At 46.8% G+C, this 27379-nt stretch overlaps 1 protein-coding gene across 1 annotated transcript; it reads left to right on the top strand.

Annotated features, from left to right (window-relative positions):
- The first annotated feature begins 13035 nt into the window (after nucleotides 1-13035).
- ADRA1B (adrenoceptor alpha 1B) lies at nucleotides 13036-25398 on the top strand. The gene is made up of 2 exons (XM_056502491.1): nucleotides 13036-14479; nucleotides 24079-25398. The coding sequence occupies exons 1-2, from the start codon at nucleotides 13513-13515 to the stop codon at nucleotides 24582-24584; spliced, it is 1473 nt and encodes a 490-aa protein (XP_056358466.1). The 5' UTR covers nucleotides 13036-13512; the 3' UTR covers nucleotides 24585-25398.
- The last annotated feature ends 1981 nt before the right edge of the window (nucleotides 25399-27379 follow it).

Genomic DNA, 27379 nt, shown 5'->3' with positions numbered 1-27379 from the left:
CAGATATGAATTTGGGTAATGCTTCCAAGTAGTCATTTACCAGCAATTAATAAAATATTTTTAAAAACTAGAGGGGAAAGAAGAGCATTTCCTGGGACTGACCACAACTCCAGCTCATTAAATTCTTCTCTTTTTTTTTTTTTTTAATTTTTTTTATGCAATGTTTGTCCTCATTATTTATCTCCACTTCATAACAGAACACTTGTTCTCATGAAAACATAACCTTGTTCTCACACCCTTTCACTGCACGTGCCAAGCTCAGTTTCAGACATATTTTGTTGGTATTCCACTAAAACTTGGAAAAACTGGAGACTGCCTGACAAGAGGGAGCCATAAACTCGAGCACAAGATGCCAACAAGTTCTCTGTGGGATCTGGGACAGTCAGCTGAGCTCCTGAGTGATTGAAAAACAACTGGGAAACTCAGAGAGAATATTTATTGTTGTTAGAAAGTCTTCACTGTTAGACAAGGAAATAAATTCAGATTTATAAACATTTTTGTGTAGCACAGACCTTACTTTTTGACAAAACCAGGTCTAACTTAGGCCAGGTCTCTGTGCAGTCACAGTTTGCATCAGTCAGAGCAGCTCTTTGTTCACGGAACCACCACTAAACCCTGGGAGAGAGGGATCAAAGCTCCCTCGTGATTTCCCAAAAGAGAACTGCAGCTCTGCTTGTCCCACCCTGCTCCTGCAGGGCAGGGTGTAGAGCACCTCCTTCACCACTCCCAATAAAATCCTAAGGAGGAATCTGTGAGAGGCTCAGCTTTCACTGCCCTGCCCAGCATTGTTCCTTTCCTTTTTTACAGTTTGACAAACTTTTCTCCTTTTTTCTGGGTTTTAAACAACCCAAGTTTCTCCCACCCTGGTGCAACACCCAGGAGAGAACTGAGCCTGGGGACTGAATGAGCAAATCTCCCCAATGGATTCCATTAAAATCAAACAAATAAACCCCCACACACCAGAACAAACCCCAGCAACTTCCAGAGGCTGCCACAGCCTCACTTTGCCATCTCAAAAATAAATTTGTAAATTTATTTTTAGGTCACCTCAAAGGACCAAGAGCCAGGCAGCAAAAGGTACCTCAAGAATTATCCCAGGTGGATTTAATGTACCTGGAACCAAACTCTGCTGTGCTGCCCTGATTTTGTAACAGAGGTGCAGAGCAGTTGTGCAGCTGGAGAAACATCAATTATTGTTTCTCTTCCCAAATAAACCCTGGGGGCTGAGCCAAGCCCCCCCTGCCAAGTGCTGCTCACACTCCAGCTCCTCCCTGCCCCGTTCCCTCCCCTCTTTATCTGAACCCAGAAGATGAATAGGAACTACTCGTTCCTTCCAATTTCATATGTTTAAAATTCAAGGCTCATTCTTGTGTCTCAGCCCATTTCTAATTAATTTCTGGGTTCTTGTTTTCATGTTTTCCATTTCACTGAGCAAAACAGACTCCTGAGCTGTCCATCTCCTGCTGCAACAGAGATGGAGCTGGAAAACAACATGAACTTCTCGTTTCTTCAATCACCTGAAAAATGATGGCTCTGAATCCCAGCTCTGAGCTATCACTGAATTTGATTCTGGAACATTTGAATAATAAGAGATATTGAGATTCTTATAACCAGTGAATATTCATTAATGCAAAATCACATAGCAGTCCCTTGTAATTATATAAAGTGTCCAAAGCATTGACCATTGCAGAAAATTATAATTAAAGTTATTGAAATTAATTAGAAAAGGAGATAGTAATTAAATTCCTGCTGCTGGGATGTAAAACTGCTCTGAAATTAAACACAATGGATGGCTCCTCCAGGAAGAGGGGTGTTGGTGGCATTTCTTTCCTTATGCTAGACAAAATTCAAGCTAATTTTTATGGTAAGATTTCTTTTGTAAAAAAACTCAAATAAAATTCTTTACACAGTGAAATTCTGCTAAGATGATTTTCCTGCTCAAATCAAAAGAAGTCAAGAGCACGAGGAGGTTCTCACTCCACACCCATGACAGGGATGCTGTGACTGAAAATCCTGACATCCAAAAAACTGGAACAGGGAGAAATGTGGGGATTTTTATCACAGCTGCAAACAACAAACAACTTCATTGGGCTACAGGTTTGTTCCCAGGGCTGACTCCAAGTCCTGATTGGTAACCTGGTTTTCCTCAGTTTAACATGGAATACTTGAAAATTGAAGGAGATGAAGGTTTATGCTAAAAGAAAATGTGATTGCTGCCACATAATTCTGCCAGAGTGAAAAGTCACTGTGGCTGCTGGAGCTGCAGATCCATCCCAGGGAAAACTCATCCCACCTGAAAGATGAACCTTCTTTTGTCTGTGGTTATCACCCTGCCAATATTCTCCTGCTCGTTTGAAGTGTCACTTTGAGGGAGTTTGTGGGGTTTTACTGACAATAACACAGCCAGACCAGAACTGCCTGGGAGGTGGGAAGGTGCAAGGGCTTTTCATCCTGTTAATGTCAAACCTCGTGTGCAAACCAGGCAGATGGGAGAAAACCTTTTGGAAAAACATCCATTTGCAAAAAGCTTCTCTAATCCAGGCTGGAGACATCTGGATGCCAAACCTGTGCTCACCCCTCTCCCCAAACTGCAATTCTGCATCCCAATAAACTGGGATGTGGGGTTTTATTTGTGGAATTTTCTGAAAGCTTGGGAACTTTTCCACTTGTCTCAGACACTGTCTTGGCACCAGCACAGGATTTCATCGTGCTGAAATTCCACTGATCAACAGCAGAAACCAAATGTTTCTCCTCACAGTCATGCACTCATTCTCAGTGTAGAACAAGCATTAGCAGCATATGTGTCCCTCTGGCCTTATGGTGCTGAAAAAGAAAATCCTACTCTAGGAACAGGAAATTTGCCATGAGCTTGAAGCTTTCCTGACCACAGATTTGCAGGCAGTTACTGCTCCACACAGCCACAAAACACTAACTGAGTTTATTTTAATAAAATATTCATTAAATTGCTATTAAATGTAACCCAGAGTATCCATCCCTCTGTCAAAATATGCTGGTGAGAGCTCCTCTCAGTGAAAACCCATCGTGCCCATTACTCAATCCATAAATGTTGGAATTATAAGTGGGGAGGTGATGAATCAGAAGCAGAAATCTGCAGGAATAGCAGAGATCAAGCTGAGAGTTCCAACCTCAGTCTCCTCATCAAAAATAAATCACAGCAGGGTTAAAGCAGCCAGGACTTGACTGAAGTCATAGGAAGAAACCAGGAGTCACCCAAGCACAGAGGGGGAAAAAAACACCCAGTGAAACAATGTCTGGGGAACTCCAACCTCGGGAGGGTCAGAAACCCAGACTAAGTTCATGGAGCAGAGTTGGAAGCTTTAGGAAAGGCAGCAAGAGGCAGGTGAGCAGTGACAAGGACAGAGGCACTGGCAGTGACACAGGCAGCAGCATTTCCTGCCCAAACTCCCTGAGCAGCGTCCCAGGAGCTCAGGGCCAGCTCAGGAGCATCCCTGAGTCCCACAGCACTCCCAGAGCCAAGGTGGGGAATGTGCTGCCATTTGGGATGTTCTCCATGCACCTGCACTGCTGGGACGCTGGCGCTGCCCTCCTGCTGCAGACAGACACAGGGAAACCACTCACATCAATCCTGGGAGTTTGTTCCCATTAAAAATCACCCGTGACAGGAGCTTGTCCCTCCTCCAGCAGCCCTGGAGAAGCCCAGGGTCTCTTTTCTGGCTGCAGTCACTCATGGTCACAGTCAGGGTGACAGGGACAGACTTGTTTCATTAACTCTGGTTGTATTCTTGCAATTGGGAACACTTTGTGTCCCTGAATATATTGCATGTATGAATATATTTCATTTTTGGTGATACCACACCCTGAGGACAGACACAAGGATGAGATGCAGCCCATGGTAATTCTGAATATTCTCCAGATCTGCAGTTGTTTCCATTCTAGAGATCTACTAGAGGCAGCCATGAAATGAAACCTTTACTCTAACGTGTATTCCAAAAAGTCTTTCAGGGCTCCACAGAGCTGAAACTGTCTGAGCCCTTTTGCAGATTTACTACCATGATGTGCTCACTTAATTTGTGATGGAAGGAGCCTGTTGGAGTTATCATTACTCATTCCTTCAGCTTCTCCTACACTTTCATTTGTCCTCCTGCAACTCTGTGGAGTTTGCTCAGGCTATAAATAAAGGTCTCAGGGGATGCTGGATATTGCAGTCTGAACAAAAATTTCAGTGACTCATTCTCATACATGTTTTCTCCCATTATCTTCATCACAGGCAAATGTTCCTGCTCATTCCAGAGGGTCGGGAGGAGCAGAGCTGGTGCTGGATCCTTGGCAGATGTAGGTCAGGAAGCTCTTGCCTCAGATGCCCTTGAAGGTGAAATCTTTTTTACCCAACTACTGGAGCAATTTCTGCTCACAACCAAATATCCTGAATGCCCAGAGCTGCTGGGTGATTCCTACCCAAAAAGGGCAAGTTTCTGATCAGGAGAGTGGTGCCAGAGTGACTGACAAGTGCAATGACTTCATCTGGCATCACTGCCTTGGGAGCAGCCACTGCCTGCTGCTCCTGATGGAAATGTGTGTGCTGGAGTCACCAGTGCCACCCTTAATCACAGCAATGTCACCCTAATGGGCTTGGAATGGACAGAGCCTGCCTGGTGGGGACACAAATTATCCAAACAACCCCAGAGCTCAGCTCATCCACAGATTATTCCTAAAGGACAAACTCCTATTTGCTTGAAAACGTGTTTTACATAATTAAAAACGCAGGGAGCAGAAATCATTGGCAATATCTAAAGCCATGAGGGTGCTGCTGAGTGTCCCATCCTTCACAGCCTGCAGTGACCACACCCAGCTCTCCCAAAGGGAGAAGGACACCCTGGATTGTCCCTCAATATTCCCCACACATCCATGCATGGCTGCACTCACAGAGCTCTCAGGAATTTCTCTGCCATTCTCCTGCTATCCATCACTGAGCTGATGAGGAAGATGATGGGATTTCATCCAGGACAGGTGCCCTTGGCTGGGCAGGAACAGCTCCTGGAATGATCCTGCAAACAATCCCTGGAAAGGAAACGATTCCTGATGGATCAGAACTGCTGCCTTCAGCTCACTTTTATTTCTGACTCATGGTGACTTCTGACACTTTCAGGAATATCTCTTGCAGTGTAAAAAAAGGTAATTTCCAATAAAATCCTATTCATTATCTCAGTTAGACCAGGCCTGGAGCAGCTGCAGCAGCTCTGGGCTTTGTTCTTGGAAAACACTGGGGAGGTTACAGGAAAGCTTTTCAGGAGAAGTTCTGTGGTGTGCTGGATCCCAGCCCTGTTCTTCCTGTGGAAATGCCAAATCCAGAGCTGGCTGTGATGGACCCAGCCCTGGAGCACTTGGGGAGCTCCTGATCCCACAGCTCAGGGGTCACCCCAGCCCAGACCCCACGGAGCTCCCGAATTCCAGGGCAGCCAAACCATCCCAGCCAGAGCTGCAGAGCTGCTCTGCACGTTCTTCCTCCTCCCTTGCCATGTTCCTGGCTCAGGGCATTTCCCTGCACCGTTCCAGAGCTGCACCCTCCTGCAGCAGCCACGTCTCCCATCCCCTGGAAAGCTCAGGAATGGGGGAGCAGCAGGGATCTGTTTAGTTCCACCAAATAAAACAGCTCCCATTGTTCCCCCACACTGCCCTCCACCACCACAATGCAGTTTGCTTTCCTACCTAATGCACATTTAATCAGAATTAAATAGAATTAGGTCTTTCCCAAGTGCTTAAATAGTTGATATAATTATTCCAAATCTTGACAGGAAAAAGAGAGAAACAGATGTTTTCTCTCACCTAATTTTCCTCTGGAGAAATAAAGACTGCTTATGGATTTTTATGGCTTCTCACAAGAACAAAATATGGGAAAAATAACAGACTCATGAATATTTAATGTTAATTCAAAGAAGTTCATTTAACAGAAAATACAAGCCAAACTCTAATTATTTTCTCTGAAGCTCCCACAGTTCCACCTGTAGTTTGTGTTCTGGCTACTGAGAGTTCAGCTGATACACAGGATAACACTGAAAAATTCATTTAGATTTTGAATTTACAGGGGAAAATTCCTTAATTTCTCTTACACTCATCTCCAAAAAGATGGAGCAGCATGTGCTTTTTTAATTTGTTCTGAGGAGTGTGAAACCATTAATACATAATTTGAAGTGTGGTGAGGTGTTTGTGCATTCAAACTCTGCTGAAAGGAGGAGAAGCAGCAGCACCTCAACCCCTGGCTCACAAGCTGAGTGTTAATAACAAGAAAAGGAAATATTTCTGGTTCACTCCTTAACAGGAGGGTCCAGATTCCCTTAGAAGAAAAGACACAAAAAAGACATTTTCTCACAGCAAGTTCCAGATTTTGGGAGTGTGCAAATTTCCCTCTCCAGTTGGATTTACAGCTTTAAGGACTGGCACATTTGAAGATCTGACAGAAGTCACTGTCCTGGTTCTTTTTGCTTTATTTTCCCAAAAGTTCTTCCTTTCATTTCCTTCCTGTGGAGCAAAGAGCTCCCCTTTGTCCTTCACTTCCTTATTATCCTGATGTTTTCAACCCTGCACCAAAAGCAGCTTTCTGGCCATTTGCAATCCTTCTCCAAGGAATTCTGCCCTTTAGCATTATTATTTTTACTGCAATGGGTTCAGCAAAGGAATGACTGGGTAATTATTGAGCTAGGGAGGAGGAATACAAATTTCCAGCTTCTCTGGGAGCAGGGAAGCAGCAAGACAGGGAGTTCAGACTTCTCAGAGATACCCAGATTTTAACCAAACTAATGTCAAAAATGCTTCAAGGTTAAAAAAACCCACTTAATTCCAATAAAGATACCCTGAAGTGCATCTAAATGCAGATTTATTAAGAGGAACAGATATATTAGATGATAGATTGACATCAATCTCACTGAACTAAGATCTTGGCCCAGATTTTAAGGTCTGCATTATTGCAAATATAAAAGTCAGTCCCTGCCCCTCCCAGACATTTTCATCAAGGCAAAACATGGGAATGGGGCTGTACATCACCCCTGGGAGATGAATTTCAGTGTTCACCAGCAGTGAGGCCCAGCCACTCACTGGCAATAAGATATTTATGCTGCAATTGCAAGTTCTAAATGTCATAAAGCTGAAATTAAGTGCTGTGCACACCATGATCAGAGCTTAGTGACGTGGAGAGTAAGTTGGGTGTTTTAAAAAGGAAATATTGTTCTTTCACACCAATGTCCAACCTGGAAAATGGAAGTTGAAATATAAAACTCCCAGGATTTAAAGCACCAGAGTGCTGTGACCTCTTACAAGCAGAATAAACCATCTGGGTATTTGAAAACACAGGGAGGGCTGTCACTGGTACAGAAATTATCCTGGTGCACATCCAGGAGGAGTTTCCAAAAGTTTCTAAGGTCTTGTGGTGCTTAAGGATGAAGGTGAAAACTCTCAAGGCAGCAAAATTCCCACTCAGCCCAGAAACCTTTGAAAAATCCCTTTCCCAGCCACATTCCTGCTGACACAAATATTCCCCTGGGCTGGGCACCTCATTCTTAGAGTGAAGAAATTACTGAGGAGGCTCAGAAATAACATGAATTCCTTGTGACAGCATGAGGAGATTATCCAGCCTGAATTCACCTCCAGGTTTATTCCCTGAGGTGTGGAGATTTCTGACCCTGTGGCCACCTCAGCCAGTTTATCAGGGCTTGTTTCACAAGCCACAAAAACCTCTCAGCTGCTCCTAATCTTGCTCAGCCCTTGGCACAAGGTTGATTTATGCTAGTGAGTAACAGGAGCTTTAAAATGCTTTTCTTTTTTTGCAGCATTTAATTCCTGCCCTTTTAATCTCAGGTTAAATATTTGCAATGAAGTTTAATTTATTTAATGTAAATAAATAGCCTTTAAAAAAAATACTGGGCAATCTGTATTAATTTGAATTTCTCAGATCTAGAGCAGAGAGATTAAAACCTCAAGTTTATTGCATTATAATTCCATCCCAAAAGAGGCAAGTTCTGAAATAGCTGAAATGTGAAGCAAAGGGAAGGAGAGCCTGCTGTCCTCTCCACCAGAATTCAATTTTTTCTCTCTCCTGGTTCCCTTCAATTCCCTGAAATTTTCTCCAAACACTGATTTTAAATTACTGATAATTTTTGGAGTTTCCAGCACAGTTCTGACTGAAATACACAGTGAGAAAAACCATGGTTTAGTGTGGGCAATGGGCCTGCAAAACCTGAGTCTGGGAGGGGATTTAAGAGCCAGTGACAGCATGAGAATAATTGTATTTTAGTTAATTTTACCAGAAAACGCTCTTGAAACCCTATTTACATAAAAATGACAAGCACTGAATTAACTATAGAAAAAAAGATTATTTCACACTGCAAGTGTGTGCAATCTTCTTTTGGCAAGTTCCAGCTAATAACCTTGGCTGCTCATAGAAACCTCAGAGATATTTCCCTTACTCTGAAAATAAACCCACAAGGCTTTAAATACCACCATTAGAAAACTGCAAATTAGCATTTTAAATGTATTTTTTGCTCTTCTCATCATGGAAATTCCCTTTCCTGGGATTCAGGGTTTGTGTGACCCAAGGAAATGTGTTCCTAGTTAACCACAAAATGTAAGGAAACCACAATCCAATGTCTGTGGGAAGTTTTTATAATTCTGGCTCAGTCAAAGAGCTTTTCCATGAAGGACAAAGTTCTGCCCATCAGAAAGAATGGAAATGAAGGAAATACATTTTGTGGATGAGGCTGACTGTGATTTTTACTGATTTCCAGAAGAAAGACTTCAGGAAGGAGCCTTGTACCAACATTATCCACTGTAATTAATAAAACAAGCAATAATTAAGTGCAGCTGTGTAGCTAACACTGAAGTTTCTATCAAATCAGACAAATTTCATCTTTTTATCGGTAGAGTTTTAAGAAGCTGTTTTGAACATAATCTAAAGCCAAACCCTCACACATTCTCAGAGCTGCAGACACAATTCTTCATCACAGGAATTTTAAAAAAAAAAAAATCACACCAAAAACTTTCCCTAGCCCAGCTCCTCACTCCACTTCTAATATCAGAGCGAACAGCAGAGAAGTGAGATGCAAATGCTCAAGAGGGATTATATGAAATTATATGGAGATCTTCTCATTGAAATCCTGGATCAGTTTGTCCCCCCATGCCCAATTCAGAGCAATGTTGCAGAAGTGCTCAGGGAGTGTCTCAGAACCAGTTCCAAATGCCAGCACATATTTTAACATCCCTTTGCAAATGAGGGAAAGGAACACAGCCCCTTACAAAGCTGAGCCATGATAAAGGGCTCCTCTTTCAGTGAAGGAGTCATTGAAAACTGACTCTGGGAGCATTATTGAAGCATAATTGACTAGAATCCTTAGGCCATTAAATTCCCTTTTTCATTGAAAACTGTGATTCATCTGAGTGAAAGGAACTCTGCCATGGTTCCTATCTGCACTTCTCTGAGCAGGTGTCTTTGACTGGCTCCAAGCCCCACCTTAAACCTGGCAGGAAAAGTTCCCTTTGCTCACAGTGCCTCTTCCACCCCTCACCCCCAGGCAGGTACAGAGCTAATGTTCCTGTCTGAGTTTCAATACATTTGGTTCTCTTACAGCACCTGCTGCTGAAGATCTCAGAGCAATTTGTGAGCATTCATCAGCTCAGGCTCGTGATTATCCAGCCAGTTTGGTTTTGCACAGCCTGGTGAGCAGGGTTGTGAGAACACACCCAGCTCCTCCAGGGGCTGGGGGAGATGAGCTGCATTTGTCTTCCTTTGGCCCTGGAACGGGATTTCTCTGTTCTTCCCTCCAGAGGGCACAGAGAGCAGCACCAGGAAGGGAAGCAGACTGGTCCCAGTACCGAGGGAATGTTTTAGTGCAGCCATGACCAGTCAGGGTCTGTTCTCTTTCCTCTGCCATGGGCACTCTGTCCTGGGACCTGCTGACCTCTGGAAGTGCCTGCTCAAAGGCTGCTCAAAGATCTGGTTCCCTGGGGCTCCAAAGCCTGGTTGGAGTGTGCCCAGAGCCAGGCAGCAGTTTCAGGCCACTCTGTCCCCCTTGGCAGGCTGGGCATGTCCCACACAGTGCCAGCTGAAAACCAGAGCAGAGCAGTTCACATCCTCACCGAGCTTTTCTTATCCAACCTCTCAGCATTCTGCAGTGAGCAAATTCTCTTATGTGCCAAAGGCTGTAACAGGGTTATGTCTGGACCTAATGGTCTAATCAAACTATTTTTAATCAGTGTAGCTCAGCCCCCAGGAGAGGGAGTGTTACAACGGAGCTCTGGTTAGGGGTAGGAATGAGCCAAGATGCAGAGTGTCATTCAGCAACAAGAAAAGGTCCTGGTTTATTCTTCTTTACAGCTCAACCATCCTGCCTCTGACACAGCAAACTCCTGCTGCAGGGTCCAACTGCAGGCTCTGACTGCTGGCTGTTTCCTGCTGGACTCTGACTGCAAGTCTTGGTTTGCAGGCTCTGAATGCAGCTTTCACCCAGCTCAACTCTCACTGCAGGCTGTGACTCCATCAGACCCAGACTGACCTCACAGCACATCTTTACTGCAGCAACTCTCTCCCTTGTTTTGTTCTTCTTTGTGCCTCTCTGGATCTTTCCTAATTCCTCAGGGCTCCTCCAGGCTCTCTTCCTCCAAAATCCCCCCTGAGCAGCCCCCCTTTTATCACACTTATCTTTATTTATCAGAGCTGCAACCCATTAAGGGCATGGCTGCTCCTTTTCTTTGGCAATTAGTACAACTGTGACTTATCAGGGTCCTGGTCACCTGCAATCTCTTGTACACCTGCCAAGGAGGATGCAGTGAGTCTGTGCCCCCTGTGCCACCACAGGGAGGATGCAGTGACTCCTCTGTGCCCCCTGTGCCCTTTGTGCCACCACAGCTAAACTGAGGTGGTACCAGGGCAGAGCTGTGGCCCCAGGACAGAGCCTGAGGAATTCACAGACAAGGCAGAGAAACAGGGTCAGAAATCACAAACAGGACTGAGAGTGGAGCCCAGCAGGAGCTGGAAGTGTGAAGGATGAATGCCATGGGTCCCAGCTGCTCCTGCCTTTGGCAGCACTGAAAACTCTGCTGTGGAAAGATGAGGTGAAGCTCATAAATCCAGAGTTTGTTCCTCCTCCCTTCAGTGACTCCATGACATTATCCTGTCATTCCTGTCAACGTTTCAAAGGGAAGTTTCTGAACAACAAAGCTCTGCCACAGCCCTGCTGCTGGGAAGGGCCACACCAACATCTGCCATGCACTCCCTAAAATTCAACTTTTGTTTACACGATTTGTCCTCAAAACCAGCAGTCAGCTGCAACCCTCAGCCATAGCTGCCTTATTAAATATGAAGTTTTTATTTCAAACACAGTACATTTTGTATCAGGAAAATCAATATAGAGTAACTCAGAGAACAGCAGACAACAGCTGGGGGATGTAATCTGATGACAGAAAGTTGAGAACAGGATTTTGGCAGTTTAATGTTCTCAAATCTCTCACTTGTTGTTTTTCATGGCACTGAGTTCTAAAGATCTGAGATTTCTCCCCAAAGCTTCACAAGATGAAGAAACCAAGAAACCACTGCTTTCGACATTAAAGGCTTTTAGCTACAAAATAAATCTGTTGTTACTTATATTTTGCTTTATAGGCTACTGTAAGAGGATGACTCTTCCCAGAGCTACGATGAGTTATCAACATCAGTGGCCTCAGAGCCCTGAGCAAAGACTCAGGAAGATAGTTCAGCATCAAGAGTACTAAAGGTGAAGTATTTCCTAAAGTAAATCCTTGTCTCTGCCTTCCCTTGGGCTGGGGGTGCTCAGCTCTGCTCAGGGCTGGGGTTCACAATAAACTCTGCCTGGAAAAGTTAGGGAGGTGGAAAAGAGGAGATGAAGGCACAGATGTGCCCAGAACAGGAGTACAGAACAGCATCCAGATTCTGCTGAACTGTCACAATTTTATTTTATCATCAGATTCTTAATTAGAAACAAACTTTATGCCGTCATTGAATATTGAATAGTAATACTGAATAATGAAAAGTACAAATGAATCAGGGATTTTTGGAACCAAGCTATTTGTCCTTAGGAGATGATTAGCTCTCTAAAATGATACATGACTCACAAAATAAACTCCAATATATTTCCTTAACAGGCAAAAGGGTAACAGATCACTTTGTCCCAAAACTGCTTTTCTCACCACGTCGCACCAAGGATATTTTTTCTCAGATAATGCAATTTGTTTTTTACAGGTTGGCACTGCAGGTTCCTGTGGCAAGCGCCGAGTTAAGATCGTGATGTTCCCCCGGTGGCACCCGGCCGGCAGCCCTCTAGTGCTGTCCCACCGCTGTCCCACCGCTGTCCCACCGCTGTCCCCTCTCTCACTGCTGTCCCACTGCTGTCCCCTCCCACTGCTGTCCTCCTGCTGTCCCCACTGCTCTCCTCTCTCACTGCTGTCCCACCGCTGTCCCACCGCTGTCCCCTCTCTCACTGCTGTCCCACTGCTGTCCCCTCTCACTGCTGTCCCACCGCTGTCCCACTGCTGTCCCCTCTCACTGCTGTCCCCAGTGCTGTCTCCGCACTGCCACCGCAGGGTCCCCGCACTGTCACAGTCAGTCCCTGCACCGCCACCGCACAGTCACCGAGAGCCACTGACAGTCCTCGCACTGTCACAGCAGTGTCACAGCAGTGTCACCGCACTGTCCCCGCACTGTCCCCGCACAGCCTCTAACAGACATCGCACAGCCACCTCGCAGCCCCTGCACAGCCACCGCAGGGTCACCGCACTGTCCCCACACCGCCCCTGTCCCCGCACGGCGGAGCCGCCGCCGCCCCCGACCGCGCAGGGACCCGGGGCCATCCTTCTGTTCCCTCTGTCCCTCTGTCCCTCTGTCCCTCTGTCCTCGTGTCCCCGTGTCCCCCTTATCCCTCTACCTCTCTGTCCCTTTATCCCTCTCTACCCCTGTCCCCGTGTCCCCGTATTCCGCTATCCCTCTGTCCATCGGTCCTTCTGTCCCCCTGTCCCCGTATTCCGCTATCCCTCTGTCCATCGGTCCTTCTGTCCCCCTGTCCCCGTGTCCCCCTTATCCCTCTACCTCTCTGTCCCCCTGTCCCCGTGTCCCCCTGGCTCTCTACCTCTCCGTCCCTCTGTCCCCGTGTCCCCCTGTCCCTCTGTCCCCCTGTCCCTCTGTCCCTCCGCCTCCGCTCCGGGGCCAGCGCTGATCCCGCCCCGTGTCAGGCACGGCAGCAGCGCAGCTCCCCCGGCTCCGGGCAGGATTCAGGATTGAGGATTGAGGATTCAGGACTGGGGACTGAGGATTCCGCTGCTGCCGCTGCTGCTGCCAGCGGCTCCGCATGGGCAATGCAGGGGCGCGGAGCGGGGCGCGGGTGGCTGCGCTGTCCCGGCCCCGCCGGGCTCTGCTGCCGGGGCTGCGGCTCCGCGGGGCCGTGAGTGCCCCTGCTCGCCCTGCCCCCGGCTCTGCCGCCTCCAGAGATGACTTTGAGCTGACTCGCCGAGGGACACAACCCCAGCTTGCTATGGAGGATGATTTTTAAGATGAATACCTACCTTGGTGATAAATCCAATACATCGATACCGGGATATTTCAAAGGCTCTGCACTAAATTATGGCAATTTTTCTGCAAACAACTCCAACGAGACAGGAAGCAACCTGGATTCACCTGCCTTGGCCACCAGCAGGGCGATCATTGTGGGGCTGATCCTCGGTGCCTTTATTCTCTTTGCTATCATAGGTAATATCCTGGTAATTCTCTCTGTGGCTTGCAACAGACATTTAAGAATCCCTACGAACTATTTCATCGTTAACCTGGCCATAGCAGACCTGCTGCTGAGTTTCACCGTCCTGCCGTTCTCTGCCACGCTGGAAGTGCTGGGCTACTGGGTTTTGGGGAGGATATTCTGTGACATCTGGGCAGCGGTGGACGTGCTGTGCTGCACAGCCTCCATTCTGAGCCTGTGTGCCATCTCCATAGACAGGTACATCGGGGTGCGCTACTCGCTGCAGTACCCCACGCTGGTCACCAGGAGAAGGGCGATCCTGGCTCTGCTGGGGGTCTGGCTCCTGTCCATGGTGATTTCCATCGGGCCCCTGCTGGGCTGGAAGGAGCCGGCCCCGCCGGACGACAGGGAGTGCCGCATCACCGAGGAGCCCTTCTACGCCCTCTTCTCCTCCCTGGGCTCCTTTTACATCCCGTTAATCGTCATCCTCGTCATGTACTGCCGGGTCTACATCGTGGCCAAAAGGACTACCAGGAACCTGGAAGCTGGGGTGATGAAGGAAATGTCCAACTCCAAGGAGCTGACCTTACGGATCCATTACAAGCACGAGGACACCTTAAACAACACCAGATCCAAGGGTCACAACCCCAGGAACTCCTTAGCTTTCAAACTTTTAAAGTTCTCCAGAGAAAAGAAGGCGGCCAAGACGTTGGGAATTGTGGTGGGCATGTTTATCCTGTGCTGGCTCCCCTTCTTCATCGTCCTGCCACTGGGTGAGTTGGGAACCAAGGGGCTGCGAGGGCAGGGGTCAGGTTGGGTTTGTTGGATCCTACAGAAATACCATGGAGAGGAAGCAGCTGGATGAGAAGGAGATACTGAGGGGAGAACTGCAGTGAGAGCATGAAAGGAAGGGAATGAAAGGAAGGGAACTCCTGGTGTGCTAAGAGTCACACTGGAACTTTGGGAAGTGTGCACAAAGCTGCTCACCTGGAGTCCTCAGGGCCTTTGTCACCCCACAGGACAATATCTCCAGGGTTTATGTGTTAAATCCCCCTTTGTGTTGTTCATTTGAATTGAATTAGGTGTCAGAAACATTACCAGAATTCTTTACCCCAAATCCTAGATAAGACCAGAGAGATGCAGAACTGCAATGTTGGGTGTTCAGGGTTTGGGATGTAACACAGCAGGATTTTGGCATTTTAAGGTGCCCTAACTGGAAATGAACTTAGTTAATTGTGAGGGGCAAAACTCCCCTGAGCTTTGGGAAGCCAAAAAGTTCTAGATCTGAGTTCAAACGTTACTGATCAAATCCCAAAACCAGAGGAGCCCCCACAGATCCCCGAGGAAGGTGCTCGTTGCTGTTGGTAGTTCTTCCTTCAGCTGTTCTGGACCTGCCATGGGAGCTTTTGGCAGCCACTTTGTTCACTTTCAACTTTAAATATTGTTCGAGCATTGACACAGCCTTACCACACTGCTCAGTGCCCCCAGAGCTGGGTGGAATGTGCTTGTGTTGTTTTTAATACTAGCACTGCCTCTGAAGGGGAGGATCTCAAATATTCAGTTACTGAGCTCTCAGAAATATCTGTCCAAAATTCATTTCTCTGAGACAATTTGGCAGCCTAATTATGGAAAGAGGTGGATAAAGAAAAGGGAGAAAAAGCCTTTATTAATGTTCTGTGTTTGTGTTTACTTAGTTACCCAACCAAAACATTTCTGATTGAGTGGTAAGCGAATATTTTTAGAGAGAGTTGTAGAAAACTAAACTGAGTTCAGCAGCCTGGTCCTGGTGAAGTATTATAAAACTAAAATTTCTGTAATATCATTTAGGATCTTTACTGCTTCAACTACTGCAGGGCAACTTTATCATCTCTAGCTTATTATAGTGAATTTTAAAATCTTTATGACTGAAGACTTTCCACAGCACCCATACAGGATCCATTCCCACAGGGGGTATCTCCCCTTTGTTTTGCTGGCTAGGAACAGGCTGGGTTTATTCCTTGTCCCTGGTTTTCCTTTCTCAATTTATGATCCAGTGCTGCCCAAACCCCTGTATTTTTATCTCTCTGTATCAGTGCAGAGTCAATTAAGGATGTCAGGCATGACTCAAGCATTGCTCACTAGGACAGGTGGGGAAAGTTCTTTTCCTGACAATGCAGCTGCTCTCAACTGCAGCAGAGGGGAAAGAATTCCTAAGGAGCTGTGAGCTGCACTGCTCATGGCAGGAATCTTTTGCTCTACATCTTGAAGACACAAAATTCAGTAAAATGCTATTAAAAACCTTTTAAAGAGCACCCAGTGGTATGAAATCAATTCCTGGGATAGGCAAGCTGTAGAATCCAGAAGGTGTTGATGTTTTCCAAGCTCTCCATTGGCTCCTGGGCTGTCCAGCTGAGACCTCCCCTCCCTGCAAGGACTGGCTTCTTCCTCAGCTGCTCCTTCTCACACCTCCTGTTTGCCCCAGTAACCCAAATCACACCCTCACATCTGCATTGTTGCTATTTCTAGTCCTGTTTCCCTCAGTAATTCCATGACTCTGCAGGAAGGTGTTGGCAAAGCAGCTCTGGATTTCTGTGGATCCAACCACGAGACATTTGCCAAGCTGATAAATGTTATTTCTGCAGCACTGCAGCCTGGTCTGAGCAAATCTCCTTGGATGCAGCAGAGTTTCCTTGGTATTCTCAGCAGCTCCATGAGTTTCCCAGGCAAAATTATTCTTTTTCCAGTCTGGCATTTCAATTTATTCCACAGCTCCCCATTTGATATTCCAGCCCAGAATTATCCCATCAGGTGGCAGCTATGCCCTGGGAGCAGCTGTGGTGCTGAAAGCAGGCAGATTGCTTGGGAAAATGAAAAGAAATTATATCAACACTTCCAGAGAATTTTTCAAGCAAAAGTCCCAAGGAAAACTCAGTATCCAGTGCAGATTGGATTTCCAGCCTTGACACCTCAGGTGCTGAGCAGCATTAAAGTCCCAGCACTGAATTACCCCCAGTCAGTTCTGGAGCACTGAGCTGGGCTGTCTTCAGCACCTGGGGATGCAGAACTGGCATCAGAGAGAATCATGTGAGAAATCTGGGTTATTCCAGATTATATATGGAATATATGCTGGATATTCTTTCCAGACAGCAATGGAGCTACAGAACATCCTGGCTGCACATTTATAAAAACTCCCTGCCTGTGCAGTCACCTAGCCACTCAAAATTATTTGTGATTCAACATGAAGAATAAACTGAAGACATTTGTGTCTTTGAGACAACTTCTTGGGCCATAAATTCAGTGACTCAGCTTTGAGGAGTAAATATCTTGTTTTTTTAAAATAAATGTTTCTTTTCATCCCTTTCATACAAATTCTTCCTTAGGCAGCAGGACTACATTAAATATTCATTGCTGATAAATTATGAGTGAAAGAGATTCTTTTCATTTAAAGGCTAGAGCCCTGCAGAACTAAGGTAACACTCATTAAAACTCCTTCCTTTAAAGAATGGAGTGTCCAATTTTATGACAATACCTTTGTTTAAAAAATGAATACAAAATGAAGGATCCTATAAGGAGAGGTTTAGTGTCACTCCTGTAAATTGAGATATCAGAACAGACTTCCCAGTCCTCTCAGACATTCCCAGAGGGAAAACCCACCAGGCACTCAGCAGGGCACTTCCCCAGCCTGCTGCAGAATTCAGAGCAGGATCCACTGCCCAGTCCAGAGCCTAAATCCCCCTGCTCCCACAAATCCTGGTGCCCTTCACTGAAGAAAAATAAAATTTTAAAACTTAACCAGCAGTAGGAGAGGGTGCAAAGAACCCCAGGATGAAGATACCTGGTGGGTCTCTCACTATGGATCAAGCTTTTGTAATCTCTCTATAAGCAATAAAAAATAATATTAAATATTGCACATTGTAGGTCAGCCAATACAAAATTATTCATAAAATAAAATGTCATTTAAGCACAGAATGTAGATTATGTTACATCAGCCCAAACTCTGAGAATACAAAGATTACCATGGGAAACCCTTCCAGGCTTTCAGTGCCACTGGGCTCAGCTCTCTCAGGGCTTTAGACCTGGCTTATCTTCACCTCATTTGCCTCCTCTTCCCCTCCCTGACCAATCCTGCTCCCTTGAATTGATGACCTCGAGTTAATAGTTACAGAATCCAAATAAATGAATGGATGTGGCAATCTGGCAGGTCAATCCTCGTGCAAAGTTCAGCTGACAGGAGACAGCAGGAATGGACAATTAAACACCCTGAGGGCACTCACTGAGCAGCAGGAGTGTTTTGGTTTGTGGGGAGCCCCAGATTATTTGGGGATGATTCATTTTGCTACTGAAATAGCCTCCCCTAAGCCCTGGTTTAAGGCTCTGCTTTGCAAAGGGTCTCAATTACCAGCCACACATGTCTGGGGTTTAGGACAGGGCTGTTATCAGAATAGGGGAAACTGCACAAATTCCTGGGGAATTCCTCTGCAGGCTTTGGATTTGTTTGTGAAGGGAAATCCTACAGTGGTCATGGCACAGAAACAAATACACAAAGCAGAAAAAAATACACAGAAATCCACCAGTGTTGATTCTTCAGCCCCAGGGATGGCAGCAGCTCCTGTGTCAGCTCAGAGAAATCCCAGGGGAAAATATTCAGGGCTGAGCCACTGGGCAGTGAGAGGGAATCTCACAACTCTTAAAATCAAAGGCAGGAGGGAAGGAAGAGGAGGAAATGTTTTTGGCAGGGCAGCTGGACAGGTCCTTCCCCAGAGGGGTTTGCAAACATGAGAAGGAGCAGACTGAGAGAACAAGGAACAGCACTGAGAGAAGTGACAAAACCCAGGTGGTCCTCAAGCACCTGAGCTCAGGTCTCAGGTGAAACACTGCCAGGACCAAAGTGCCAGCAGCTTTTCTCATCTTCACTAGGACAAACCCACTGCAGGAGTTGGGGCTGTTTGATGGGATTCCAGGTGAGTCCTAGGAACTGGAAAGGAAGAACCATCCATCTCTGAGAGATGAGAGAGAAAACCTGCCCTGGAAATTCATCCAGCACCTCTGGAACAGGGCTCAGTTCCATGCTGGAGCCTTTTCCTACCAGCCATGGCCAAGACAGATTGGCTCAGCTGTCAGGCAAGGAGGAGAGAAAACACCAGGGCATGTTCAGTAAGTGCAGATAGAGAAGTACAATAAATGAAATGTCAGCAGACTCAGATCAGCTTTTCTAGACTCCCTTAATCAGCTAATCCTTTGCAAAACAAGGGTAATCTTGGCTCTTGGGCTGTCTGGTTAGGGCTGGAGTCTGGAACTCTTTTGGACTAAATAATAACAACAACAATGCTGTGCTTGTGTCCCTGTGCACTGTCAGCTCTAGAGGCTGAAGGAGATTCTGACCAAAACTGATCTTGGTTCTATCACACTTGTCTGAGGGCAGCACAGTTTAAACACAGTGCTCTCTGTGGTAGGTCACAAAGCTGCTCTGGACAGTAATTCTGTGTTTAAATACAAGGCACTGTCCCTTCAGCAATCAAATGTAGCTGCTGTGCCTTGCAGCTGCTGGTAATGCAAGGAGGTGCAGCAGCTCTGGGGTTTAGGAAAAGATCTCCTGCCTATCTGTACTCCTTGAAGTCCTGGTTTTATTTTGGCCACTCCAGATAAGTTTCTATTTTCAGAGCCTTTCAAAAGCCTCTCAGATTTGAGTCACTGTGAATGAAGCTCATGCTGTTCTCATTGCAGTGATTTGTTCATCTCAAATATGAGGCATCTGCTGCAGGTTTTAGGACATAGGACATAAATTCCTCACAACCAGGACACTTTGGAGCTCTGAGCAACCTGGGATGGTGGAAGGTGTCCCTGCCCACGGCAGGGGTGGGACTGGATGAGCTTTAGGCTCCCTTTAAACAAAACATTCCATGATTCCAGGACATTCCTACTGTACCTGTCACTCCACAGTCAGGGAATGACAACTGCCAGACTTGGAACCCCATCAGATTTGAATGCTACCCAGTACTTGTAATTCATCCAGTTTTCCTTTCATTTTCCTCATTGAATTTGATTCTGCTTATTTTGGGTGCTCTCCCTGTTTCTCAAGATCATTTTTCACTGTTTTCCAGCTGTTTTCCTAATCCTCCTCTCCAGCAGCCTGCAGTGCCTCCCAGCTTGACCAACCCTTAGCTTTATAACCACCCTCTCCACTTCATCATCTACTGTTTGTAAACATCTACTGTTCAGGGGTTTTTTGCCATATTAAATAAGTCCAGGGGAATGTACACAAACACTGGATGCTGGAAGGGAAGAAACCAGGAGCTTTAGAAATCCAATTAGCTCCAAAACCTTGGCAGGCTGGCTTGGCTGAGCCTGTGGTGAGAAGGGCTGCAGAAAGCTTAAACAAAAGGCAACCACATCCTCTCAGCACATTCTAAACTCACAGCAACTCTGCTCAGGGGCTGAGGATTGCTCCTGCAGGGAGGATTTACTGGCTGTGCACACAGGGGATGTAACTCAGCCATCAGCAGTTCCAGGAGCTGTGGCTGCTGCAGGAATCACAGCAGGAGCTCAGAGGTTCCCTGGAAAGTCTTGTGCTGGTCACAGCACAGATCTGATCGATCCCTTTTCCCAGGAAAAGTTCCATCACAAAGCAGATTTCAGGCTCATTTCTGCACAAGCTGACTCCTGGGGAACAGATGGACATGGGGGTTTATGTTGGTGAAGTTTCCTGTTTTCCCTGTCTCAGAACTCAGCTGTTATCATTTGGTGTTTTGCAACCCTTTCCCTCACCAGAGCAATTTTTAAAACCTTGGAATTTTCTCTTGAAAAGCTCAGATTTAACTCCAGTCAGAATGGCTCCAGTCTGCACCAAAATGGAACCTCTGAAAGAAGATTGGCCCTTGGGTTGCTTTCCCAGGGCAACCTTTACCTGACTCTGGACTTCCAATCACTAATTACCAATTCTCTATTTCTCTTTTATGGTGTGCAAGTAAGAAAGCTTTGAAACACTTCAACTTGTTATCAATAGAGAGCAGGAATTTCAGGTTTTGTGGCTCTTTAATCCTCAAACCATGCCAGAGGCATGCAGTGGAGCTCCAGTTTCCCAGCTGGAATATCCAGTGGTGCACAGCAGAGCCCTGACATGACTCTGTTGTACATTGGATTGCAATAAAAACAGATGTTGGATTTGTCCCAGGAAACTGGAAAGGAACTCAACACACTCCCCACTAGGTGTGTTTTCATTTCAGCAAAACTGGATTTAGAAGATTCTGAAATGCAATTCCTTTGTAAGGCACAGAAAACAGCACTTGACAGCCCAAACTCATCCCTAGTGACTTGTCCTTAAATCCAGGGAATTCACAGTACTCCTCCCCAGTTATTATCTAATCTAAGTATCAACTCCTGAGCAGAATTGATCATTTTATGAGTAATTTATTATACTTAATTGATATCAAACCCACAATGCATTAAAAATGAATGTTTAATTAAAACCTCCCTCAGTGAAGTGTTTTCCTTAATTAAGAGTACAGCAATTAAACCACTCCAGAAGATTTTTCTGCTGCCCACCCTGATATTTTAAGGACTCTTCCCAGGTCCACTGAAGTCCTCATGAGGCTCTTCAAAGGGTTTCAAGGACTTCCCTGACTCCAGTGGACTCTGAATTTTAATGTCTCAGTGATGCTCTGCCTCCATATTCTGCAGAATATGTGAGGAGAATTAATATTGCAAATTGTTTCCCACAGTGTTCCCTAATTTCATTGAGGAGACTTGACTGACTTTCTCTGTAATAAAGCATTCATTATAAAGAAGCAGTCAGTGCCTAAATGAAATTAGTTCTTGTTAAATAAAATACTTCTTAATTCCTTTTTATGATACTTGCTCAGTTTATCTCCAAGCTCAACAGCTCCATCAAGCCTGAGGACTGTGAGCAAAAAACTGATCCCTCCAAACTGATCCAGCTGATTTTCTGAAATATTTCCTGTTCCCCACTTGTGCTTTGCAGAAATCTTATTTGTGTCAGTGGTGCAGTGAGAGGGAGATTGTGGTGCTGTGATTAATAAATCACAGGGTTAGTGCTGAGAAATAAAAGTGAGCAGCAAATACACATCCCTTGGAGTGAGGCTGTTCAACAGGAACAGGAGAGCAATCATCTGGAGTAGGGAAATCCCTCTGGCCACCCCACCAGGAATAAATCACTGAGGACAGAGCCACATGCAAATTCTGCAGGCATTTTAAAGAGCAATTTAAATCAGCACAGGGCAATATTTAATCTCTTTATCAGGCTGCAGTGGGGAAGTGATTGGAGATTAGAGCAGGAGATATCAGTCTGGTGTTTGAGTGTGTCCAGCAGGCTTTGCTTTAGCATTTTATCAAACTATCAGAACAGTTCACACCTGTTTGCTCCCGATAGGTTAATGCAGCTAAGTAAAAGGTATTGTAGTTAATTAAAAAAAAAAAAATTAAAGTTCAGCTTTTGGCTACAACAATAGAAAGATTTTGAAACTAAGAAAATCAGGAGTAAGTTCTTGTGTATATAGATTAAAGAAGCACATTTATCTGCATTGGTTCCCAGTTTTCATCCCTAGACTTTCACTCATTTTATCTGGCCTGTAAATTTTATCCTCTGTTGTCCATCAGGACAGAGGCAGGACCTGCAGGACCTGCAGGATCTGCAGCAGCTGCACAGGAAAGGCTCTGGCCAAACCCCACAGACCATTGCCACAGCCCTGAGGGACAGGGGATCACCCTGCAGGAGTCCTGTAGAGCCCTGAAGTGCAGGAGCTGGGAGGAAATCCCTTCAAACTTTTTATTTAACCCTGAGCTCCTCAGCTCCAGGGCAGATCCAGAGCTGGCACCATTCCCAAACTCTGCCAGGATAAAATCTGGGATCAGGAGCCACAGGCAGGGGATGCAGCCCAGCCCTGGCACCATTCCCAAACTCTGCCAGGATAAAATCTGGGATGTGGAGCCACAGGCAGGGGATGCAGCCCAGCCCTGGCACCATTCCCAAACTCTGCCAGGATAAAATCTGGGATGTGGAGCCACAGGCAGGGGATGCAGCCCAGCCCTGGCACCATTCCCAAGCTCTGCCAGGATAAAATCTGGGATCAGGAGCCACAGGCAGGGGATGCAGCCCAGCTCTGGCACCATTCCCAAGCTCTGCCAGGATAAAATCTGGGATCAGGAGCCACAGGCAGGGGATGCAGCCCAGCCCTGGCACCATTCCCAAACTCTGCCAGGATAAAATCTGGGCTCTGGAGCCACAGGACCCTCAGTGCAGGGAGTGCACCCAGCCCTGGCCCCACACACGCCGTGCTGCCTGTGCTGGCACCCCAGAGCTGCTGCCCAGAGCAGAGGAAGTGCTCTTGCATAGTTTGGAGGCCCCAGGCACGACCTCAGAGCTGCAGTGAGATGGGAACAGTGCCCAGGATCACATCCCGCCCCTCCCCTGGCATCCTGACAGCCACCACTGACTCAGCTGCTCTCAGCCCAGCAAATCCAAAACCACTCCAGAGGAAAAGGTTCTTTCCAGCCAGGCTGGGGTGTCACCTTCCATTTGAAATGCTCTGCAAATCTAACTCCAGCTCTTGACAGAGGAATTCTCTCCTGGATCCCCACTCCTTGGTCACTTGAGCCAGACCCAGAGGTGTTTTCCCAGATGGATCACAGACCCAGCTCTGTTTGCCATAAAAATCTCAAACATTCTTTTCTCCAGCCCCATGTGCTAAATTTAGCTGATCAATTGCCACTAAAAGTAGAGGAAGTGGATTCCCCAGTGTGAGCTTTTCATTTGGGCAGCCTCATTAGGGAAATTGTTTGGTTGTGAAGGGAAGGGGAAGTATTCACAGAATAACCTCTTGGTTTGGGTTACACCATTTTTATGAATGCCTGAGATATGGGAAGTTCCCCAATTAACTTCAGGTTTTGGGAAGTTTGTACTCTCACAATAATCTGGAGAAATGAAGGGGCATTCAGCAGCTGCCAGAGGCTGCATTAGAAGTTATAAGGTTTGTCTGGAAATGCTCTTTTTGAGCGACCTGGGAACACCTGTGTGCAAAAATTACCTTTGAAAGGTCTTTGAAGAAGGCACAGACTGGACAAGGGAGGTGTGATCTGTCCTGGGATCAGGAGATGTTCCTGCAGCAGGTGTGGACCTATAAACACAAAGACTGCTTCTAATTCTTTAATCCTTCATCAGTGACATGCTCCTTTAGCTTTCAGATGGGAAACATTTCCTTGTTAGCTTTAAAAATAATGTTAGTGCCAGAAGACCAACATGCATGAAAGAGTTTTAAAACACAGATTCTAACAGTGATCTGATGAATGTCTTCCCTTCCTAAGGGCAGACAAACTCCTCATCTCAGATATTCTCTGCTTGTCTCATCTCAGATATTCTCTGCCTGTCTCCCCTGTACAGGATCCCTGTTTTCAGCTCTGAAGCCTCCTGAAACGATCTTCAAGGTGATTTTTTGGCTTGGCTACTTCAACAGCTGCTTGAATCCCATCATCTATCCCTGCTCCAGCAAGGAGTTCAAGAGAGCTTTCATCCAGATCCTGCGGTGCCAGTGCCACCGGCGCAAGCAGCTGGGCTGGTGGCCCTACAGCTACCGGAGCTGGAAGCGCTGCTCCTTGGAGCAGGGCAGGAGAGACTCCCTGGAAGACAGTGGCAGCTTCCTGAGCGGCAGCCAGAGGACTCTGTCCTCGGCCTCCCCCAGCCCTGGCTATGTCAGCAGGATCAGCCAGCCCCAGCTGGAGCTGTGCACGCTGCAGGGCTGCAGCAACTGCAGCTCCCTGCTCAGCCCAGCCCGCCAGCCCAGCGGGCAGCAGGGCCACTGCCAGTTCTTCACCTTCCAGCTGCTGCCCCAGCACAACGGGCACAGCCCCGCTGCCAGCCAGGGCTCTGAGCCCACGGGCACCCCCTGAGGGCAGCACTGCCTGGAGGGCAGCTCCCCTGGGATCAGCATCCGGACAGCTCTGTGCCCCTGGGCACTGCCCTGCTCCTGCCAGGCACAGGGAGCAATGGAGCCGTGCTTGGGTCCTCAGGAGAGCAGGGAGGGGCAGCAGGCTTGGTGCCACAGCAGTGCCCACAGCAGGGACTGCCCACGTTCCCAAATAATTCCCAGAGAAACTACTGAGGCTGAGCAGAGGGCAGGGAGGGTGCTGGACACAGCCAGGGGAGGGAACGAGGGATTCCTCAGGTGTCCTGGCAGAGCTGGGCAGCCACACACACCTGGGGTGGGCAGGGGTGACCAGCTGGGCCAGGGTGGGGAGGGAGGGAGGGAGGGAGGGAGGGAGGGAGGGATGGATGGATGGATGGATGGATGGATGGATGGATGGATGATGGATGGATGGATGGATGATGGATGGATGGAGGGATGGATGGATGGATGATGGATGGATGGATGGATGATGGATGGATGATGGATGGATGATGGATGGATGGATGGATGGATGGATGGATGGATGGATGGATGATGGATGGATGGATGATGGATGGATGGATGGATGGATGGATGGATGATGGATGGATGGATGATGGATGGATCCATGGATCCATGGATGATGGATGATGGATGGACAATGGATGGATCCATGGATGATGGATGGAGCAATGAGGAATGCACTCTCCAGGTTGTCCCTGGCTCTGCCCATAATTCCCAGTTGTTCTGTACATCGCTGTACACTCGCACTTTAGAGATGGCAAACAATGATTAAAGTCATTTCTCAACAATTGAAACATTGGCTCCTGTTATTGTAGGGCTGGGATTCAGCCAAGATCCCTTAGCAGGATTCTCAGACTCTCATGGCCACTGCATTTGCCATTGTGGCTCCTGGGATGCAGCCCCTTCCCTCATCACCAACACACGTAATTCCTCTTCCATCAGGAATTAGTCAAAGTCCTTCGCCAGGAGCTCTTTGAAAGTTTGAAAATTCCAGCAGTGAGAGCTCAGAATCTCCATTCAGCTCTCCAGTGAGTGTCCTGCAGAGGATCTGATTTCTAAAAGCACCACTCCTAAATCTCTCCAAATAACTCCCAAAACAGCAGTGACCACTGGAGAGCCGAACCCCAGCCCTGGTTCCTTGAGCACTCCTTGGAAAGAGCTCTGCATGTTTAGAGGCTTCTCCTTTGCCTCTTGGATAAGAAGAGTCAAACAACACCAGCTTCACCTCCAGTCACAGCCTCGACACAGGTCCAGGCAATAAAAATTCTATAGAATGGGGAAAAACTCCACATGGATCTGAAGGAGGGACTGCAAAGATTAGAGAGGAGAAAGTCTGATGTGCCACCCTAAAATATCAACTTTTGCAAGGCCACCTGACTTGTCCAGATGAGATCTATTCTGAATATCTTCATTTTCCCCACTGGAATCTTTTACAGCCTCCACCAGGCAAAGCCAGCCCAAACAGTGGTTGTATAAAATCACCCTCTTCCTTTTGCTAGTCCTTCCTTTGATGCAATGTTTTCCTTTAAAGGAAAAACTATTTGGGCCAGGGCACAATCATAAAGTCTTGTGGGACAAACCCATTTTTTATTACAGCCAGAATGAATTTGCCAAGCAGAACATGCAGTGGCAGTGGCACATGGTGGGATCTTTTCTATGCTCATTCACAGACTTCTGATGAACCCACTCTGTGGGCAAACAGATTCTCCTCTCCACATGAATTGCTGCCATTTAGCACTGAAGGTGTTCACAGAACACTGAATTTCCCCAGGTTAAGCTGCTGTGAGGAGCTTCATCCCTGAGGAGGGGCTGGTCCAGAGGCACTCAGTGGAAAGGCACAGCTGGAATGGCTCAGGGAGCTTTGTCACAGCCCAGCTGTACAGAAATTAAACCCATTAGGCTTCAGTGCACTCAGCTGTCACAAAAGTGCTGCTTATTTGTGAGAAGAGTTATGGTAAAATCAATCCAGCTGAATGAGGCTGAAGCTGGAGAGCATCCTGCATCCTTTGCTCTTTGGAAATGCAGCTTCCCATTATCTTTACAAATGTGAGAGGACACTGGTATTACAGAGTACAGTTCCAGTCTGCAAAATGTCAAAGTAACAACTTTCTATTCAGCAGCTGAGCTCAGTGCTCTCAGCTTGTGTGCTTGACTTTCACCTCAGACAAATGAGCAGAAATGAGCACAGGAGATAATCCCAGCAGTTATGGGATGGAATGATGGGTGTGCTCACACCCAGTATTGCTTATTCCACACACAGACCAGTTCATCCCCACAGGAACACACTGAATTCTGCTTTAATTCACTCTACAAGTGTTGCTCACCTTCCTCCCAGCTCCTCTCTGGCTCACACATTCTGGAGGGCAGGACATGGAGCACATCACACAAACAGCACCTGCACCTGGGGAGCTCACAGAGAAACACTGAGAACATGGACACACATCCTGCTGGGTTTATGCCAATGAACCCAAAAATGTTCCCACCCACTATGAATTTTCTGGGGACTGAAAGGTTGCAATTCCATCATTAGATTTAAGGATCTAAACTGAGGGGATAAACCAAGTGTCCCTGGGGAGAAAAGCAGGGCTATGATGTCACTTTGTCACTGTGACAGGGACAAGTCCTCTGCACCCCTCTGCTCTCCTGCCTGGCTGAAAGCAGAAAATTACATTTTCACTCAGTTGTAATCTATGGCCTGGCTTTTTCCCAGAATAGCCAAAATTCCACTCCCACATAAGTGGAAGGACACAGGGAAAGGAAATCTGGGGCTGTTAC

Source organism: Oenanthe melanoleuca, chromosome 13, assembly GCF_029582105.1.
Source record: "Oenanthe melanoleuca isolate GR-GAL-2019-014 chromosome 13, OMel1.0, whole genome shotgun sequence".
NCBI classification, from domain to species: domain Eukaryota; kingdom Metazoa; phylum Chordata; class Aves; order Passeriformes; family Muscicapidae; genus Oenanthe; species Oenanthe melanoleuca.
The sequence above is the reverse complement of the archived record's forward strand: the minus strand, read 5'-3'. Positions and strand labels throughout refer to the sequence as shown.